Source organism: Melospiza melodia, chromosome 1, assembly GCF_035770615.1.
Source record: "Melospiza melodia melodia isolate bMelMel2 chromosome 1, bMelMel2.pri, whole genome shotgun sequence".
Classification (NCBI taxonomy): Eukaryota; Metazoa; Chordata; class Aves; order Passeriformes; family Passerellidae; genus Melospiza; species Melospiza melodia.
This window is the reverse complement of record NC_086194.1, coordinates 50,806,821-50,828,863: the sequence shown is the minus strand read 5'-3', so window position 1 is coordinate 50,828,863 and position 22,043 is coordinate 50,806,821. Positions and strand designations below refer to the sequence as shown.

The 22,043-nt window shown below is 36.0% G+C and overlaps 1 protein-coding gene across 1 annotated transcript in view; it reads left to right on the top strand.

Annotated features, from left to right (window-relative positions):
- The window catches only part of CNTNAP2 (contactin associated protein 2), a 1,021,890-nt gene that overhangs the window by 603,028 nt on the left and 396,819 nt on the right, over positions 1-22,043 (top strand). Inside the window, exon 10 of the mRNA XM_063157997.1 lies at positions 14,916-15,087. Coding sequence (XP_063014067.1) covers positions 14,916-15,087 — 172 coding nt within the window. The remainder of the gene's footprint in view (positions 1-14,915; positions 15,088-22,043) is intronic.

Sequence of the window (22,043 nt, the reverse complement as noted above, 5' to 3'; positions counted from 1 at the left end):
TAATTTTGTACATATTTTCAGCGTTTTCCAGTTATGAGCACCTGTCTTCATTCTAAAATGGATATTTGAAAGATCTTTGGCAACAAATGAACTTTTTGGGTGCAGTTTCCCCATACTATGTGAGGATATATGCATGTGTGCATGTCCAGTGAGGAAGTTTTCAGTTTTTACAAAGCTCTGAGTGCCTGTGAATCACAGAAGCCTTCAGTGTCTTCATGGTTTAAGTGGAAGCACTTCAATTAATTCTACGGCAAACCTAACTTTCCAAAAGATGTTAATTCTCTTTAAATATAAGATAAGTTGACTCTTTTGGAAGAGTTCATATGTCTGTTCTCTGGATAACAGGAAGCAAAGTCATTTAAACATTATGATCTGATCTTTTTAAACTGGGTACCAGGTCAAGGAATTTCTGACTTTCTGTTCCTAAAAGTGCTATCAATTATTGCTGTTTTCTGCCCTTGTTGTCTTAAAAAAAGGCCTCTGGTGACATTTCTTCACTATGCTAGAGAGTGTTAAACTTGGATTTCAGTGTTAAACACTAAGGATTGGTTAATCAGATTTCTTTCTGGAGATGCATTTTGCTCAGATGTACTGCACAATCAAACTTAGAGAATCACTATCTTCTAAAGACTGCTGTACATACAGTTGCAGTTGGTTGTTTCTAGAAATATCCTGCTTTGTCTCACTTTGTCCCTCTTTTTACTCCTGTCATGAAGGTGTGTGAAGTCAAATGGAGTGCATGTATTCCTGTGGGTGTCTCCCAGATTAGACCTGGACTTCATTTGGTTATTTTCATTTGTGAATATTACAGTCAACATCAAAATTTGCCAAAATATTCCTGCTTACTGAACGTGCCCCACACATTCTTACCCCAAAATCACAGCTTTGTGAGTGTTGACTTCTGCAGATTGCCAGCATGGAAATTAAATATACCACATGTGGGCATACAGCAATAGGACCTGGCTGTGACTGATACTGTATAGAAGCACATTGATTTCTGGTGGTGAGAAAATGAAGAGTGAAATGCAAATAACGTGTTTCTGTATATAGCAGCATTATATGGTTGTTGTCATTTCACACCTGATCTCTGACAACAATAAGAGAAAGCTTCTTTTTATTTCTCAGGAATACAGGGAAATGTATTATATTTCCAGTTTTTCACTTGCATTTCAAATTCTCCTTACAAAATATATAAGTAAAAAGACAAGATAGCGGCAAGAAAAAATTTCAAATTCAGGGTATGTGATCTGACAGAGCCTACAAATTATATGCACAGTCATTTGCCACCTGTCTGGGTAATTTATCTAAGTATTGTTTGAGTCATTATGTTCAAGGCTAGTTTTCAATCCCACGTGCTACAAGGACTTTACTACTTAGCACCTTCTCAACACAGACAAAATTTGCTGAAAACAAAGTTAAATAGGATGTAACAATGGGTCTCCTCTGCTCTGTTGCCTTGCTATTTAAAGCAGGGTATTGTATTATCAAGATAATGCTGCCAACAAGATAACATAGATATTTTGGGAGAATAATTCTTTTTTATTAAACTTCTTTATACATGGACTAACATGATTTCTTGAAAAAGGAATTATTGACTTAAACTACAAATGTAAAACCACTTTTTTTTTTTTCTTTTTTTTTTTTTTTTGAAGGGGCATTTATAATTTTTAGGCACATGTAACCCTGTATGAAGTCAGTAATGTAGTTCAGATTATCTAAGCATCTTTATTAGTTTACCAAGAAGAGCTAAGCAACGTTTTTGTTTCTCTTTTATCTTGTTTGATTGCATGTACTTGCTGTTCTGGTCACTTTAGACACAAAATTCAGAAGGCTGGTCTTTCACTTTTAGCAAATTCAGACAATACAAGCCATAATGAGAGAAAATTCTTGTGTTTATCTGTCTCTTTTCTAAACCAAGTCAATCTTTAAGTGTTATTTCACTAAATACAAAATTATGAATTGGATGGGTGTGCACAATCAGTGAACAAGTTAGCAATACTTCATATCCTAGAAATACTCCTAGTTTCCTCTCAGCTGTATTTTTAGTAGAAGAGCTTTCTGAAATGTTTGGTTCCTCTTCTCTTCCCTGGACATTAATTTACTGGCTTATCCAATGCCAGCATCCCCATAATAACCTTTACGGTTTTTGTCTTACCCTTATCTCCTCTGCAAAAACTCCTTTTGTTCCAAATCACAACAAAATCACCCTGGTGTAACACAGCATAACTCTCCTGTAACTCCTGTGCCCTACCTTTTAGCAGAGTTCATCTAGAGTCAAATCCCTCATCTTTTTCAGAGCTTCCCCAGAATGCCTGTATTTCATAGAGCAAGAGCAAAAAATACAATACGCAGTTTTTGCATCCCCTGCTTCCATTTCCACAAAGATCTACCAAAGCAGTACTGTGAGGTGTCACTCTAACAGCCAGCAAAGAATGCAATAGGAAGGGAGTGGACAGTAGGGCAATTTACATTATAATCGATTTTCCTGTTCTTTCCCAGGAAACAATAAAGAGTGTTTATACATAAATAACTGGAACTTAATGCCATACATCCAGCTCTGGGCTTTCTGCACAGTTAAACACATCTGTTTCAATGACTTGTATTGCTTAAAAGAAGCTATCAATAGCTATAGGGAAAAAGAGAATACCCAATAGAGTTCAAATGCAAGAAGGAAACAACGCACAAGGCAGAAGCAGAGATTGGCTACCCAAGAGGAATATAGAGTCTTTGCCCATAGTTCAGAGCTGAAACTGGGAAAGCCAAAGCACAGCTAGAGTTGAAGCTCCAGAGGTTTAGAGAAGGATCCAGACTTTTCTTGGAGGAACATGATGAGAAAATAAAAGGCAAGAGATACTGATTAAAGTCAAGGACACATTTCTCAGCTATGAGAATGTTCTAGTCTATGTACAGTTTGCCCACAGAAGTTCTGAGATCTCCATCCTCACAGACGGTGAACTGGACACATCCCTAAGCAACCTGCCCTAATTTGGTGTTTCCCGAAGAGCAATTTGAATCACCTAAAATGAAATTGGTTTGTGATTTTATAATTTTATTTTTCATAAATTTCTGTAATTTTGATCTTTATTTTCATGTTCTCTGAGGTCTCACTGAAGAAGCCAGTGTCCATAACAATGGAAGGTAACTGCCTGATGCCTGCTAAAGACTTTAGTTGAGTTTCCAATGAAAATAAATATTTTCAATTTCATACATCATAACTTCTATGATTATTTTGAATATTTAAGAGTATAAATATTGCATTAATAGTTATACTCTTAAAACAAGAGTTTTAAGGTTATAAATATTAATGTAATATTTATACAATACAAAACCCCCCAACAAAATCTTAAAAAGTTAAGATTTCTTTTATACTTGGGTAGCTGTAATATTCTTTGAATATCTTTACTTGATTCACTGCTTCAGTCATTTTGGTAGGAGTCATTCAGCATTACCGTAGGAGGAAATCCATCGTGGAGGCAGTATATCAATAACATTATTTTCCCTGAGTACTTTAAAGTGTATATTTCCAAGAAAAGAAAGGAAAAGAAAATCTTTCTTTCAAGAAAATAACATAATTCCTTTGCATGTCAGTCAATCAATATCATGCATCCTGAAGCACTTTCAAGAGAAGATTTAATAAGGCTAGGGCAATTTATCACAGTTAAGTCCTGTAACTTGCTATTCAAAAAAACTCTCAATGACTTTATGTTGAGTCACTACTCTATGAGGCTCGGCTGCTATGCCTGCTGTGCTTTTGAACAGTCAGCCATGGTGTTTAGGAAATCTCCTTTGTGTCATTGGGCTTGATATTTCTCCTGGGAAGAAAAAAGAAGGATTATTTTGTGGTTTAATCTTGACGTTTCAGTCAATTTCTTTGAAAACAAATTGCCTGAAGGTTTTTTTTCATCATTATTAAAAAAGACAAGAGATTGAAGTTAAATTAATTTTTGTACTGTACAATCCACAAATTGTGTACTGCATACATTCCTTGTTTTGAGTGAGCAGACTTTGTAATAAAGTAGAGGTTGGATGAGCTGAAAAAGAAGAAATGCACCGTAACTCAACAGCTGGAATCTTTTCATTAATTTCCTAACTGTACAAGATTAAAGATCAGTTTCTAATTTTTCCTTTTTTTTTTTCTTTTTTCTTGAGAGAGAGGGAAATAGCAATTTAGAAAAAAATAGTTAAAGAAAATGTGACAGAATGTTAGTCCTTTCCAACATTCAAGTCCTAGGGGTAAGAAAGAAATACACTCTTGTTTCTTTCTGCTTAGTGAAATGTTCCCACTCCTATGAACTTTAAAGAATTTTGGAGATAACAGAAAATGAATTTTTTTTGTTATTATTTTGCCCAGAGTTCATTCTGATTAATTTTATGGATTTCTTCCTAATATTAAGTTGAATATGCACTGCTATGTGAGTGGTTTCCATCTACAATACATGTAAGAGTTGATAACTTTTCACTTGAAATAGTAACAAATTATGTGCTACAGATAAATCAGTTCAAATTCAGAAAGGAAACAATGCGTGTATTTTCATTGTAGGGTTTCTCTGATATATTTCTTTACATTTGGCAAGACAGTTTAGTGGCAATCTAATTCTATATAGGCATTTCTAAATAGGAATAAGAAAGCTAAATATTTTTAGCTAGTAATGAACACCTGAAAAGGAAACAAACAAGAAAAGCCAAAAACCAAAATTAAAAAAAAAATACACAAAACACCAGCACAAAAAAAGATGTGACCTCTCCCCCCAAAAATACCCAAAACCAAAAAACCCAGATATAAAGTTCCCTTCTACCATTGAGTTAAATACTTTATTAAGTTAAACCAACCAGTCTGCCCAAATGTGTCTGTAATTTAAACAGTTTATAAGTATCTCATAATACAAGCAAATGGAATAGCTAGTCTACTAAAAAGAGCAGTGAGTAACAATGACTACTAATTGCTGTGTTTGCATTTCAAGTGTCAGAATGATCATGCAATTTTCTCTCTTTGCCTTTCTTTGCTCTTGTCTTCATCTAATACATATAAAAAATGCAACAGATAAGAAAAAAAACATTTTCACACTTTTGATTCATATGTCTTTACAGTTATTATAAGTCTTGAAAGCTATTTTTAGCTGAAAATGTAGAAGGGCAAAAACTTAATCAGTTCTGTAGTTTGTAATGCTAAGATTTTTAATTTGATTGCTATATGTATTGTACAAGATTCTAATAAGCATAAGGACAGCCTTTACATTTAATTTGGTGACATTTTATAGGAGTTTCATTAAGCACCATGTAACTTAATGTACTTAATTGCTCAAATGATTTAATTTTATGTTAATAAGTATACAAAAATATGATTAATCAAGGAAAATCTAAGCTTAGCCCAAAAAAAGTGAAAATTATCAGGATGACTTAAAATATTCCCTTTTTTTAAAGCTTTTTCAGTTTTCCTCTTAAGAATCAACAATGTTGTTCTTCACCACCACTTGGCGTATTTAATGGACATCCTTAGTTTTGACTTATAGAGACCATCTATGGGGTGATATACCAAAGAGATGAATATGAAAGTACATAAATAGAGTATAAATTGATTGATATTCTTAATAGTAGTTTTGGGAGTCTGATAAATTAAATTTAGGTCTGTAAATTAATGTGCTGTAAGATACTGTTAGCAGAAGTGTCAGAGCAGACATTTAAGATGCACTGAATATCAGAATTCACTTCAAATCTGATCACTTTTCCAGTGATCAGAATTTATTAACAACCAAGCTCCAAGCAATTGTTTGGAGTCAAAAGATAATTCCGTTCTCTTGGTAAATCTCTGGAGAGGCTGGTACTGTCTGTAGTTATGGCTGACACAGGATAATAGGAGCTCAGTGAGAAAACTGGGAATACTGGAGAATGTTCATTGGATGGCCTGAAACTAGAAATGGTGGCTAAGGTACCTAAACCAAATCTCAATTCTAAACTGGTGCAGTTCACCTCAAAATGACATACTGTGGTCATACAAACTGTAGCTCAAAGGATTTGTCTTGGGTGGTTAGCTACTTATCACTAAATGCTTTTATTTTGACACCTTTACTAACTGTACTGAAATTGTTAATTAAAATATAAATCAGGTGGAAGTAAATCATGTTAATCTGTTAGCTGAATTGGTTCAATGCCTTCTATAGCACTGCTTTCATTTGAAGTAAATTCATGTTAGTGATATTGTAGCTACTACTTTGCAGTATGTAAAAAAACCAAATAAGTTCATGCAGCAGCAGCAAATGAGATTACACAATTAATGCCAACTGTGCAATACCCACACTCTTCAGCTCTTAAAGGCACTAAATAGGGACAGAGTATTTTGTGCTGCTTCTATGTGCCTGACTGTAATTATCTCTGGCAATACCTAGATTTTTTTTTTTCCTCATTGCATATTTTTGGCATAAGTGAAGTAACAGTAACTTTGAAAATATAGTGTACATTTACTTTCTTTATTATACAATATAAAGCCTATGATAGATGTATTATATATGTAATGTACAAATTTTCTTCAATTTAACCATTACGTGGCTTTCTGTATTTTCTACCATATCATATCCTATAAAATGATACAGAAATTGCACATAAAGTGTTAGATTGACTTAAATTAGCCAAGACTGGTAATAGTGATCATTCTTACTTCTTCTCTGCAAGTCAGTAAGTGATAATTTAAACTTGCTGCCATTACTCTTATTTGCAAATTATTTGAAGAATTATCTAAAAAGTAATATCAGGAATATCTTCTGAGTTTAGTCCAAAACAGACCCCTTGCTGCTTTCATATTTTAGGTTTTCAGCAATGCATGCACATTTTTATTAATGGACACTGGCATGTAAAGGTAATAAAACCTTCATCTTAAAACAACAGAATACATTTTTATTGTTTTTAATTTTTCATATTATATAAAATCCTTTTATTAATTTATTTAAATGTTACTCTGCTTCCTTAGAAACATTAAATGTTTCTAAGGAAACAAAGCTGGCTTTGTACTAAGAGCATAAAGCTGTGCTTAAATGCCTTATACTGAGTGAACTATTTCAAACAATATGGGCTGTTTTCCATTTGTCTTCCATTTAATGGTGTTATTTATATTAACTTTATTACTATCTCAGTGTCCTCATTTATTATTTTCACTGCCATTTTCCAAGTAAAGGATTAAATATATGTCAGATTTTCTCTTTTAAGTTAGTTGTTTGTCTTTTTATTCTACTTTTCCTGAGAACTCTTTATTTATGTCTTTAGGAGCTGAGTACTTTCAAATTCCATTGAAGTAGGCAGGAATTAGAGTGATTTCTGGAGAAAAAGAAAAAAACACAACACAAGGGAAGTAGAACAGCAAGTCAAAAAAAAGCTGAAAAATTATCTGTGCATTGAATAGATAATATCTGATTTATTTCTGTTGTGACTTGAACAAGTATCATTTTTAACACCTATGTGTATTATTCATTCTATTTTACCTAATTCTTTACCTTTATGGGTCCCCATTTTTAGATGCTAACATAACATGATAGTTGTTTATTTTTTTTCTCAGTAGACAAGAATGTTTTGTTTTAACTCTTAAATATCTGGGCAAAAGTGTAGCTTTCATCCAACCTACAGAAAACCAGAAAAATTTCAGAAACAATAATAAAGAGGGTAAAGTCATAAAATTTCTCACAGTCATGGAGCTGGGAGAGATAGGCTCACATTCTCCATCTCTAAAATCATTAACACTAGTCTCATGCAATAATTGCATTGGTTCTCATCCACCTCTGAGTGGTGGATCATCTTATATTTTGGTGACTGTTGGTATATGCTTCTGTTTGTAAGGTCTATGCCTCTGAGAGAAGAAAAGTCTGCAGCAGCAATTTTCAAATAGACTATTATCATACCTAGTTTGCAAGAGGTCTTTTTCCATTAAATATTTTTATGTAAGAACACTAATGGGTAGTTTCTTTTATGAATCTAGAATATTCTGGATTATCAGAAAATATTTCTTTTCCATGTCAGGGTTATTTGAACTAGTATATGAAGTTTTCCTGCTTAAACCAACAGCAATTTAAGATGTCTTGGGGTATTTATTAAGACTGAAATTATTTCTCATGAATAAAAATCATGCCTGTGTTCTGATAAATTATTTAAAATTTCTCCCAGTAACAATAAAGCACATGGATGTTTTTAACATGTAGTCCAGTTTCTATGTGATCTTGGAACAGACCTATGCTTGGGTACAATCTTCCAGACAATCTCTTTATTTAGAAATTACATGATTTACATATTTTGCAGGAAACAGCTTTGAAAATAGGAGAGCCATCATATTTGTAGTTACCTAAGGTTAATAATAGAAGAGTTTCTTTGGCACAGAAAAATAAATGAAAAGGAAAGAGTTTTCAGACTTAAAGGTGAGATGTACTTCAGTGCCCACTGCAGTTCATTTTCAACTGAGGTGGTGCCATTACCATGCAACCTGGGTTACAAGCCTGCTATTTTCCAACAGTATTTGGAAGTCCCAAACATATCTGAATATGAATTCTGTAGCAAACCATTTGGAAAATTGTCTCAAAACAGTTTTTCTTGAGAAGTCCACTGCTGTTCACGCTAAGGTCCACAGCAATCTGAGAGAAGCACAGGATCAACAAAGCTGGTAAAAGAGACAGTTATAATGTATTCTTACCCTTCATTGTTACTGTCAACAATTTTCCTGTTTGCTACCAAAGACAGTATACCTGGCTTTTGTTTATGCTTTTGTCAGTGCTTTCAAAATTCTATTCCTCTATTTTTTTTCTGGGCTGTCATCCTAGGCATTTAATATCTTGTAAAATAGTATTTCTGCAAGTTGGGTTGTGGTTTGAAGATAGTCTGTTCACAGCTGGTTGCTCAGCTGTTATCATCTGAGTATCTTATAGACTTTTTCTTATCTTTCTGTTTCTTTCTTCAATGACTGTTTATAAACAATACCACTATAATTACATGTTCAGATAACCTCTTATTGCTCTGCATGACCTATATCCACAGCTTGGTCACATAACCCTAGAATTTCTCTGGCACACAAATAAAGGAAGTCTGTAGTGCTGTATTGGTATTCTTCATACCTCAACTAGAGAGGTATTAGAAGCTTCTTTTTAAAAAATCTGTATCAAGAACTTGCAAGGAAATACAACTGGGATTTAAGGAATGAAAAATATCAATATTTCTCCAGAACTGGCTCCGGTTAATAAGCATAAAACTGGTGATAAAATATTCTTAGAGAAAGAGGTATGGCTGAAGAGCAGGTTTCCAAGGGAGACAAAAAAAATCAGGAATAACACCACTGATAGAAAGTGCTGCCAATTCTTGTGAGATCGAGTTAAATTTTTCATCCTACTACAAATGACATGTACAGAGAAGATTCTGGCAAGTCCACCAGAGACTTCATTAATGCTAGCTTGTTTTTACCAAGGGGCTAGTGTATGCCCCAGGAGTGCTAGAAGCACATCATCCTCTTGTTCTAAAGTCTAGCTTTAGTAAACTCTGTTTTTCTCTCTGTATAGTAATATTTGGGTTTCTTAGGTTAGTAGTTTAGATTTTTTTGGGTTATTGCATTGCCTTATTGCAACCTCTGTATTTCCATAAACAAAACAATGAGGGAAAAGTAAAGATTAGTTTATTAGAAAATTACTTATTCAAGAAGTTGGTGACTTTGTAACACACAGAGACAAATTGTAGTTCCTGTTCTCATTTGTCTTCCTACATTCCACCAAGCTGAAAGATGCTTAAGTCACGTTTATTTTCATCTGTATTGTCATGATTATATGATTCTATGATTATCACAACAGTTCTTACAGTTGCTAAATGTGGGATCCAAATGTCATTGCAAACTCCATCCTTAGTCCTTATATTCCCTAATACAGAAAGACAACTACAGTTTAAAAAAAAATGTTTATAGAAATTGAAAAAAAAAAGTTCTATTTTAATTCATGCTGTGCATCCTGTCTGCAATTTGTGTGGTTTATTTCCTGCTCTTGGAGTAGGACTCTTCCAGAGTTACTGCCTGTATTACACTTGACACTTAAAGCTGCATTCTGATCTGACTGAAACAAGGATAACATACAGTGAATCTGTATTGGTAGGTGGATCAAGCTTTTCTTTCGGTGTCTTTTCCTCTTTATTAACATGTGAAACATCAGCTGTATCTTCAATGTAAGTACATTGTTAGGCACTGAGTTTGGAGGTTGTTCTGTGGATCAGAATAACATCTTTAAACTCTGTTTGATTTATATAGAAAATTTTATTACTTGACCCTTCAATGAGACTGTGCTGCTATTTATCCTGACAGATAAAGAGCTTTTTTTTCCTATCTCTCATTCTACATAGCAGGAGTCCTGGGCATGTACTTGAAAACCCTACCAATAAAAATCACTGTCGGACTTGAAATCAGTCAACTTTTATTGATTATCCTCCAGCTACCCATGCAACTAGTTGAAGATAATATGGATTGCTGGTTAGATATTGACGATACTAGTTGCTATTTTTTAAATTAAGTGTATTTATTTTATTAAAGAAGTAAAATATCAAGTACCACCTGTATATAGCCATTGACCCATCATTAACTTGTTACAATAGAACTTGCATTACATTTCAAAGAAAATCTGAGTGCTTAATACAGGGGTACAAAATAATCTCTGATTGTACATGCAGAATCTAGTATGACATTTCATTCTTAGATGAAATCTCAGAAACAAGTATTGCATCAGGTATTATGACTATATATGCATTCCTCTGTTATTATAACATAAACATGAATGTATTCTTCCTTCAACTTCCTTTTTTAGAATGCCTTTGGTAGAACTCAGCTGATTCAAAAAGACATAATAGATCTTGGCACTGGAAAAGGAATATGTTTTTTAACACTATAGGTGTTTTATTGCATTTCTTATAGTTTATTTAATTTGTTTATTTAATTATATTGAAGTGACTTAAAAGAAATAGCATTAAATTCTAACTTTTCTGATTTTTCTTGAAAGTTTGAACTAAAATCAGGTGCTGTATCTCAAATTTTGCTGTTCTCTGTTTAGTACATCAGAATGAAGTCTTGAAAGCAATTTTTCTTGAACACTGGAAAATTCAGATATAATCCTTGTCTGACCTTTGCAGTATAATCCCTCCCTTTGTGGTCTTTAAATATGAAAAACAAAATGGAAATGTACAGATTCTTTGCATCAGAAATTACAGGATAATGGAGTCTACCTTACTTAGACTTGTGTTTGTAAGCATAAGCATGAACATTGTTTTGGACTGTGCAAACTGAATTTTATGTGCATTTTTTAAATGTACATAGTTTCTTGTCAACAAGAAAATCAATGAAGTGCTGTCCAAATTGTTCATCCATTACTTAGCCTTCCTAGTGTCAGCATTACTGTCAGATTTAGTTAGAGAACTTCATTTATTTAAAATTTCATTCACTGTGGGAAGGATGAAGAAGTGAATCATGTCTCAATAATGGGAATCTGGAAGGGGAAGGCATTTTCTTGTGTATTGAGTTAAAACCACAAGGCACTAGGTCATTTTGAGGTTTGCATTTAAGGCAGAAGCTTTGCCCCAAATGATTCTGACCAGAATAATCTTAAATATCCAGGTCTCACCAAAATTAATGAACATTAGACTGTATACCTGGTAGTTCAAAAACAACGTGAGTAAGGCTTATCTAGTAGATTTTATTATTTTTTATGGGAAGCATATGGTTGAAAAAAACGCATTCTTCCATTCCCTGTGGAATGGGAATTATTTTCTGAAATTATCTCTTAGCATAACTACCTGTTAGAGCATAACATGACTGAAATGCTTTGACACCCAGTCAGCCCCACAGACTTATAATGAAATGTGGTGTACTAGTGCAAAAAACTCCTGCCTCTTCCAGTTTCGTACATGACTAGAAACAGCAAAGGGAATAGCAGCAAGACAGGCAAACAAAGACATTTACATGGGAAAATTATAGTCTTCATCCATTGATAGATACAGAAAAATTCAGAATCCTGAGCTGATTAACACTCAGGGTGCACCACACTCTTGGATAATAGAGGGAATCTTGATTTATGTAGTTAGGTTAGGAGCAGCTGCCACTTCCAGCCACTCCATCCCACGACTCCCTCCTGCTCCAGCCAGTAAACCCAAGGACATGGGGACTCCACCGAGGCTGAGGGACCCAGCTGCCACTTCTCTGTGCACAGGTCCAACCAGCAGCAAACTGCAGAATGTGTCAGAGAGCAATAATAGCTGTGCATTATTAATACAGTGCATACTTCAGATGCAGTGAAGCCGAGAATCTCGCATTGAAATACCTCTGTGGTTAGTTCTGGAATGGTCTCAAATTGTTGAATCTAATAATACCTTTTTAACTTAGATATTTGGTTCATACTCTTTTTGATGTGATCAGTGAATTGTGGCTCTCAATTTTTATCTTATTTTTCAGTTAGTGTTTGTAGGATGGTGGATAACCTTTCATTATATTCAGATATATCTGTGTAATTTCCTTGGCTTTGAAGGGTTTACTCAAATATTAATGTTTACCCCAGTGCTGATAACCTTGAATTTAATATTTAAACCAAAGGAATGGTGGAGGTGCTCTGAACCCAAAGGTGATATGCAGGTTTCCAGCCTTGCTCTGGTACTGCACTAAAGATCTAAATTAAAATATACTTTGTGTTATTTTGGGGATTCTTGCTTGGGAGGAGTTCTAGGGTTCACTGACATTTCAAAACCACACAATTTTACTGAAAGAGTAAGCTGTTTAAATATAACTGGGGAAAGAGCCTGGTAGGAACATGCAAATATTGTGTTTGCATCCACCAAACAGCACAGAACCAGCTTGCACTTTTGTCTCTCTCTTCTGTTGTCTGTAAAGCCTCTCATAAATCCCTTTAATCAGTCTCTAGAAAGAACTTAAAGAAAGTAGGAGGCAGGTTTCTGAAAGCCCTGTCCTCGTTTCATCAGATAAGTCACTAGCCAATGCCCTGCTGGAAAGACAATATAGATCATGGCCCTGCCGCTTGATTTTTCTGCCTGTCCAAAATAACAATTTCTACAGTCCATGATTAGCACTTTTTCTGTTGTTGGTTGGTTGAGGTTTTGTTTGCGGGGGTGGCATTTGATCTGATGAGGGTATTATGCACTAGTTAGGATTTGGGGCATTCCCAAGGAGCTTCTCCTTTTCCATCAAATGTGTGTTAGTGTGACGTTGTTATATGTGTGTCTCATAGCAGTTTGTGGCTTCCTGCAATAGCGTCATAATTCTAGTCCAGAGCTGATACAACCTCAAGGCAAGCACATCTTCTTGAGATACCTGTCAGAACTAACTTTTAGAATTGTCCCAGCTTAATTACTATAGCATTCCTGATTAATTCTGTGCTACCACCAGTGAACTCTGAAGTGAATGCTTACTAAAGTGAGTCAGGGAAATTTAGAAGCTACCAAAAGCAAATTTAGCTGATGGGCGGGATCACTTTAGAAAATTTTTAAAAGTATTCATGATGATATGAACTCTCTGGCAAAGCCTTTTAGTTAAAATGCATCTTAATTAGATTTTGGCAAAGATTTATGTGTAACTAGTTGTGGGGTATTTTTTTTAGAGGTGCTGTATTAGGCATCATCTGACCTCAAGCACCTGTTTCTTGTTTTTCTACTTGTGGCCCTCTTTTTCAGCCAATTTAACTATTTATGTGGCATGTGAAAAACTGGATTCAGGAAGAAAATTTAAAATTAAGTTCATCACTTTTTTCTGTCACTGAATAATGTCTGTTTGATAATCTTCTATTCTCCTGTCTCCACAAATGCTATTGAAGAGGCCATAAGGCATTGGAGATTGGCAAAGCGGATAGAAAAGTGGGAGAAGGAATGGGAGCTGTAAAATCTGTCTTAGCCACCACAGCAAATGTGTATGCCATTTTACTTTTGTCAGAAAAGCACTTCATGGCTGGCCATCTACCTAGCTGAAATCTTCAACACCTTTCTGAATTTTTGAGGATTTTTACCTTCTTTGCCTTCTTTTCTTCTTTCTTTTCAATAAACTCTCCTTCCTTTTCCTTCCTGCTCCCATCCTAAATGAATTCTCTTTTTCTTACAAACCTTTCATTGTTGAAGGTTTATAGGTAGTGAATTAGTCTCTCCATCCACTGTCTTATCAAGGACGTTTTTCTCAAGCAAATTGACGTGTTCACTTTTGAAGGGCATTCAGTCAAACAATGGCATACAAACATGTTCTGTCTCCCTGCCTTTTAGCCTGAGCAGGACACTAAGTCATTCTCATCTTTTGTAAACCACCTTCAAACACAAGAAAATGAATGTATTCAGAGCGAAAATGAAAATTCTACAGCACGTCCTCAGATTCCTCAGAAGTGATCAAGGATGTTAGATTTTGGGACTATTTTCAAGTTTGCATAAAGATTCCATCACAAGTTTTGCTGGAATCTTTGAAGTATTCTTTGTCCATGAACAAAAAGACAAAGTGACAAAGACTGGAACCTTAGTTCTAGAGAAGGCTGAACTGGAAATTCACTTCATGGCTGCATTTGTAGTTAGAAAAGTCAGAGAAATTAGAATGGGAGTTCTAAAATATAGCAAGGAGATAAATCCTTTTCCTACTCCAAGAATATTTGTATGAGAAAGAAGGAATGAGAAGCAGCAGCAGAGAATACTGGAGGAAAAGGTAGCAGAAAACTTCCAACCTTTAGACAAAAATCATCAGTCATACTGTATAAATTCTTTCAGGCAGTTGACAATTACTTAAATCAATAACATTTCAATGTAAATTAATAACTTTATAATATTTCCTACATTGCCTTTGTTCTACCCTCATCTAGGAAAACCTGTGTTTCTTTTCATTTGAAAATATCCTGGCTTAAGTCATAGTAGATGAGGTTAATAATGCTCTCTATTTTGCTTCTCTGCAGGGTTTCCTCTACAGATGAATGACTCAGATCACTCCCTATTTGAGCATTCTTTCCAAGGATGCATGCAGAGCATTCATGTGGATGATCAGCTGGTGGATTTGCATGCAGTGGAGCAAGGAGAGCTGGGGAGCTTTGCCAATGTCACCATTGACATGTGTGCCATTATTGACAGGTAAGTTGTGGAGAGATCACCCATACTCTGATACACTGACATGTTCTTCACATTCTGAAAATATACAGTGATCCAGAAGAGGTGGTTCTGACACTGCCAGTGAGCATGTCAAGGCTACTTTTTATCAGTGGGAACCAGTGCTGAGGTGGTTAGATGGAGATGATGCCTTTAAATTGTAGACTGTGTAGGGTGCAGTAGAAAGCAACTCTCAAATCTCTCCACCCACCAGCAGAGAAGGAAGTGAAAAGCTCCTGTAATTCAGGCTCAGGCTATATGTCAATAATGTGGCTGCCTTGAATAGAGAAAACTCCTCACACATTTTGTCTGTTTCTTAGATGATTGTTAGGAGACCTTTTTTGCAACTAGGAGTTGTGGCTCCTGGCTTCAGCCCCTTCTGGCTTCTCTGTGTTTCTCAGAGAAGTAAAGCAGGTCTGCATGCTTGCACATCAGTGAATGCAATAAATGCTCGAACTTAATTAAAATAATGCTTATTGGGTTTGGGTGTTTTTCCAGTCTGAGAAGAGTAATTGAGAATTAGGGCAGCTTTGGCACTACCTTTTCAACCATTGAACTGTGTTCATTTTTGTTGCTTCTGATTGTTTCTTTGTTGGTGAAAAAAAGAAAATACCAGGAAAGACAGAAAGAACAAGTAGCCCAACTCCTGAATGCAGGCAGCTTGGCTTATCATGAAAATTGCCTTACATTAAAGCCATTGCAAGCCTGCTGGAAGGCCAAAAATGGCTATTTCAAATAGTGCTTTGAAAGAAGCGAGGAGTGCTAGATCAGAGAACCCTGGAATAATTCAGATAATAACAAACTACTGGTGCTTATGACACCCTCTAAAAGCAGGGCCGACTTCAAAGCTACATCAGGTTACTCAGGACCAGTTGAGCTTTGTATATCTCCAAGGAGAGATATTCAACTGGCTCGATGATTTTGGATATCATCAACAAATATATGCATAGTTGTGGTAAAGAAATGCATTCTTTTAATTTCCTACTTTATTTTGAGAGCCTCTCAGACATAGATGCTGTGGAAAAAACAAAATATAACATACTGCTTTGGTCTTGCAAAATGCCTTCTCTTCCTGAAATGTAGACATCCATTTACACTAAATGGGTTGTGGTAGGTTTACCATGGCCAGCAGCCAAACACTTCCCCTATCTTCAGCTCTGTCCCTTGTCCTGAGAGATGGGGAGAAAAACACAAGGAAGGCAAAAACACTTGTGTATTAAGAAAACAATTTAATAAGAAAAGAAAAAGCTTCACATGAAAACAAAGAAAAAAGATAAATTTGTTCGCTGCTTTGCATTGGCAAGCAAATGTCCAGCTGCTCCCTGGAAAGCAGAGCCTCACCACAGCCCATGTAGTGGTTGTTTTGGAAGAAAAACTCCATAACACTAAACATACTCCTTCCCTCTTCCATTCCCTGAGGTTTTATTGCTGGGCATGCTGTTGTGCAGTATTGAATTTCCCATGGGAAACTGCTTCCAAAGTCCTTGCTTCCAAAGGCTCAGTTTGGCTCAGCTCCCCCAGCTATGTCTTTGGCCAGACTCTTACCCACCCTCTCCTCCTGGCCTTTAAGGGGAAGGGAGTGCAGAGAAGCTGTCCAGCACCCAGAAGCCAGAAGAGTGATGTGGTACCAGCTTTGGTTTTATTTTTTTATGGTTTTAGCTACAGCTGGGGAACACAACACCGATGGACTGCTGGGAAAAGGTTAATTTAGCGACGCCATCGCAGCCAGACCCAGTGTACCACTGCAGTAATCTCAGGGTTACAGGACATGCGTTGCTCTGGCACGTCAGGCCACTTTATATTGATTCTCCTATGGACCTGTTGAAGGTTGAAGTAATAATGAAAAGAGCATATGACAAGCTGGTGTTGTAGGGGTGAAGTTTGTTCCGTCTACTCACACATATCTGAAATTAAAAAGAATTTTGGTGGTCAGTATTTGTCAGTTTGGCTTGGTTTTATTTTTAATATTTAGTTTTGGAAATGCAAACTGACTTGAAAGAAAGGACATGAAGATACAGCTAATTAAGTCTCTGCTTTTCCTCCAGTGGATAAATTTAAGCTTATGCAACAATTTGTATTGATCTCAATGATTGAACCCATTTATGCCAGTTTCTATTAGAAAAAAAAAATCCATTATTAGAGCAAAGTTAATCAGAATTAGGGATTTGAAATATATTATAACATAATGACAAGTAACTTAAAGTGTAAGTTAATTAGTATCAAAGCTTTATGATACATTTATGAAATACAAGACTTAAGGCTTCCTTTATGTTGAGCAGCTAATTTGGCAGTTGAGTTTTTGCAGAAGTTACTATTTAGAAGCTATTTCTTTGTATTACACATAATATACATCCAAATATTTCAAATAATGCCATGTGCCACATGAAAGTCATATATAGTGGTGTTTTATGATTTGAAAATATTATTATATTTTCTATATTTTTGTGTATTATATATTTAGTTTATTACAAATATATAAACACCTGTATTCATAATGGAGTTTGGCATAAATAGCAGTGTTTTATCTATGCTTATGTATATATGTATTTATATTTTCTTTATATAAGAGAATATATTCTCAGTCTGCTTCTCTCTTCTACCAGCTTGGGGGCTGATATCATGCTCATAAAAGCTGAAACTCTATGACTTAAATTTATGCTTTTTAAGCACAGGAAGATTGTGTTGCAAGCAGAGTAGCAGTTCTATAGTCCCAGGAAATTAGAATAATATCCAAAGAAGTTTCTTAGGGTTGGCTTTGATTTTTTCAATGATTGAGATGTAATCAAGTTTGTAGTTTTCCCCTTATATGTTATTTCTCGTTAGTTTGCACTTTAGAACAAATCCTTTGGCTGAGAAGTAATAATGCCAAGCTTTAGATCTGACTGGATTTTCATGGCTCTCTTATTAACATCTGCAGATAAGAGTTTACAAGCACTTCTACAATATGACATTATATATAACATTTTTATGCAGCTTTCTTTTAAGGAATGGCTGTACCATGTGTGCTATATATCAACTCAATTTCTCTTCCTTTGAAAGGGGAAGATACTCATGGCTTGTCATAGTGGGACCCTCCTGCTTTTTTAAACTAGTTTGGATCTGAATCATAAAGGCTTCAGTCATCTTCATCACCAACATGGAAATGGCTTTCATAGCCACATTTCAGTAAAGACCCCCACTGGGGAAAAAGATGAGCTGTCACATTGAATTATTCTTACTGCAGGCTTCTGCCATTTGGTTCAGGGGACAAAAGGTGAAGTTGGAAATGGTGGCATTTTTCATCATTAGCCAGAGTGGTTAGTAAGGAGGGGAGAGTTTTCTCAGTAAGAAAATAACAAAAGTTACTGAGGGTTTGTTGAGTTTTTAGGCTGCACGAGCCTGAGGGTAACTGCTTCCAAAGTCCCAGGTTCTGTTGAGCTAAACTATGGCCTGGTATGGAAAAGTTTTCTGCATTTTATTTCCAGCAGTTTTGAAAAATGTGAGATGAATAGTGATGTTAGAGTATTCCACTTGTACTTGGGAAATACAAGTGTTGAACCAGTGTCTTTTTATTTTGTCTTCCTTTCCTCACATGAGCATTTTTTTATTGCACAGATTGAAAGCTGAGATCTAATTACAGGGGAATACCAAAGCTAAGGAACATTCTCTTTTTACCAGTAGCTAAATAGTATAAATGCATATAATTTCATGCAGGTATGTATAATTATAAGCAGTTAAAATGCTACTGAGAAAAAAAAATAATCATCCCTATTTCTGACTCCTAATTACCTGTAATTACATTAGCAATGGAAGTTGCATTGTTGTCACAGTGATCCACATGTTTCATTGCTTGTGACAGCACAGGTCCCTTTTCACTGCCTTTACTTAACATTAACAACCTAACGTTGTGTTACAGTCCAGGTGGTACTGTTGTACTTTCAGATTTAAGCACAGGACACTGCACAAGAATAATTTATCCCAGCAGTCTTGAAGAATTCCAAAGCTTTCCTGTCTTTATTGTAGCTAGAATAATGGATTTTAACCACAAAATCACAATGATGCAAGACTAAAGTGATTTCAAAATACAGTGTCAAATCTGCCATTGGAAATTATGCTGCATGTGAGCCAATTTTGATGAAAATTTCTGTGTTACATGTGAAAAAATGGAGGGGAAAATTAAAACTTTTCATGTGGCTGTTTCTGGTGTTTAATGAATGAGTAGACAGTGTGATTCTCTCTGTAACACAATGAGATGAATTAGATAGCAGTTTTTGAGAATAATTTCACATTAAAGATTAATTTAAGTAATCAGATACGTGCAGCAGAACATTTCTGGGCGATTATCACTTACCTGCTATGGGGATACACTCTGTATGACAGCTTTAATCCCATACAGCCACATTCTGTCAACAGAGTTTTTGATTGCTAATCAAAGTTTGAAATAATTCATCCAAATAACAGAGCACAGCAAGCATATTGGTACATAAATATGGCCACACTGTAACTGGCAGCAAGACAAAGTTTCTTTGGAGTTAAATATCGTCGTGCCAAATAGTGTTAAAGTTCTTCATTTCTGGATCTATACACAGGCATAGGATCCTGCCCTTCCTTGCTGTTCTTTCCCCACATGTGCCTTCTCCTTCTCCTCTTCTCCCCACATCTCTTTGTAACCATACAAACTTTTTATGTGGAAATGGAGGTGAAAGCTGCCTTTCAATGAGAGAGATTCATGTGCATTTACATAATAACCTATCTCAGTCCAGAAAGGTGACTTTGTAGGCAGAGATTTTACCTCAGATGAAAGAGCTTTTAATGCTCTGTATTATGTCCATTGTGTTCATTATGTACCAGAATACACAGTGACAACTGCCATGTTAACAGATCACTAGACGGCTAGGAGGCTACAAATTCTACAGAGCTAACCACAAAATAGGAATAGTTGAATTACCTTTCTTTTTGAAGTATAATTTAGTTTTTTGCAATATTTTTTGCTATGAAAAAATCACCATTCTTAAAAAAAAAAAAAAAGGATGGGGAAATATTGTAAAAATCAGGGAAAAAAAAGCATGAGAAATATTAAAAATTGAATAAGCTGGGGTTTGCCATGTGTTAACAAACCTTGTCCCTTGCACACAGCTGGAGATATTTTAATAACTTGCAAAATTTAACTGAGTCTGTGCAGTACTTAGCTGGATCTTCCAGCTGTCATTAGTTAGAATGGGACTCCCCAAGACAACAACAGAAAGACTGAATAACATGGTGATTAGATCATGGAGGTGTCAAAAAAAAAGAAAAAAAGGACTTTTAAATACTGTAATAGAGTAATCAGTACCTCTTTAAACAAGTTTGAATGGTTTGAGATGCAGATGGTTTGAATGCTATTTTATTGCCTTTGCCGTGTCTTTTTTTATTTTCTTTTATCCTATAATAGTCAATAACATCCTTATAAGGCTTTTTCAAGTAAATGTGTCGGTTTTACATCATGTTGTAGCTGGATGCCTGAACATTTTGAAATCTCAGAAAATCCTCAGTTGCTCTTTGTCCTGTATTTAGTCCTATATAAGCTCAGCACAGAGAGGGAAAAAAAATAATCTTTCATTTTAACTCTAAGGAATACTCTTTGTCTGTTATTGTTATTTAAAAATGTAGGCTACTGAAGTAATTTCCATGAGAAAGTGGATTATTTGTTCATGAAAAACACTTGTTCGTGCTACAGCAAGAGCTAAGTCAGTAAACATTTAGGTATACTTCAGAAGAGGAGGAGTATGTAATGCTCAGCTCTGCATAACTTGACAGATAACAGAGGTAGCCTCTGAGCTGCAGGATTGTTTTTCTCCATGGTCTGAAAGAAAGGTAACAGCACGGGGTTTGTTCTTGGGAGCAAAGTGGCAGAGAATGCGTCATTGTCACCCGGCAGCTGTGCCGAGTGCTTAAGGATTTGAAGAAAAGTTGGTAATAGTGTCAAACTTTCACCAAGGGCAGGGACAGCATGCTGGGCCCCCTGGCACAGGGACTGCCTTGGGGCCAGCCTCCCAAAGGTTCTCCTGTGAAGATGCTGGGAGGAGGATGAGGCTGTTGCAAGTGGAATTGGGAATGGAGCACACCATCACCCTTGCGGCACAGTGCCCCGGAACAGGACAAATGGGAGCACCCTGCCATCTCCCACTTCTGTAGGTGGCCTTAAATCAGCTGGAATACATCAGAGAGAAGTCATTGAGAAGCTGCTGGAATCCCTTGAAGCTGAGGGAGGGGAAGTGGAGGCAGGACAGCTCTTCTGGAGGTGCTCCACCACAAAACCAGTTCACAGCAGGGTCCCTTCAAAGTTCATCTGAGGGATTGAAATCTTTTTTTAGTGGATAGCCATGGAAACACAAAGGGAGTGTACTTAAGGCGTACTCCAGAACTCTCTGTCCTCATACTCCATGTGGAGTCAGGGGCAGAAGTCATAAGAAAAGAGATGCAGAGTCTGATGGTGTTCACAGGGGTCCCAGGATGAGGGAAGAGACAAGAATGTTGACTCCATGTTTCAGAAGGCTTGATTTATTATTTTATGATATATATTATATTAAAACTATACTAAAAGAATAGAAGAAAGGATTTCATCAGAAGGCTAGCAAGCAATAGAAAGGAATGATAACAAAATCTTGTGACTGACCAAGACAGTCTGAACTGTGATTGGTTCAGCAACAGCTGGACTGTGATTGGCCATTAATTAGGAACAACCACATGAGACCAATCGCAGATGCACCAGTTGCATTCCACAGCAGCAGATAACCATTGTTTACATTTTGTTCCTGAGGCCTCTCGGCTTCTCAGGAGAAAAAATCCTAAGGAAAGGATTTTTCATAAAACATGCCTGTGACAGCGAAGGAGTTGCAAGGCATCCCAGTGCTTGGAGCACACACTGGAGCCCTGCCAGGTGCAGGAAGGATTCTTGCTCCCAAGGTGGATCAGGCCAAGGG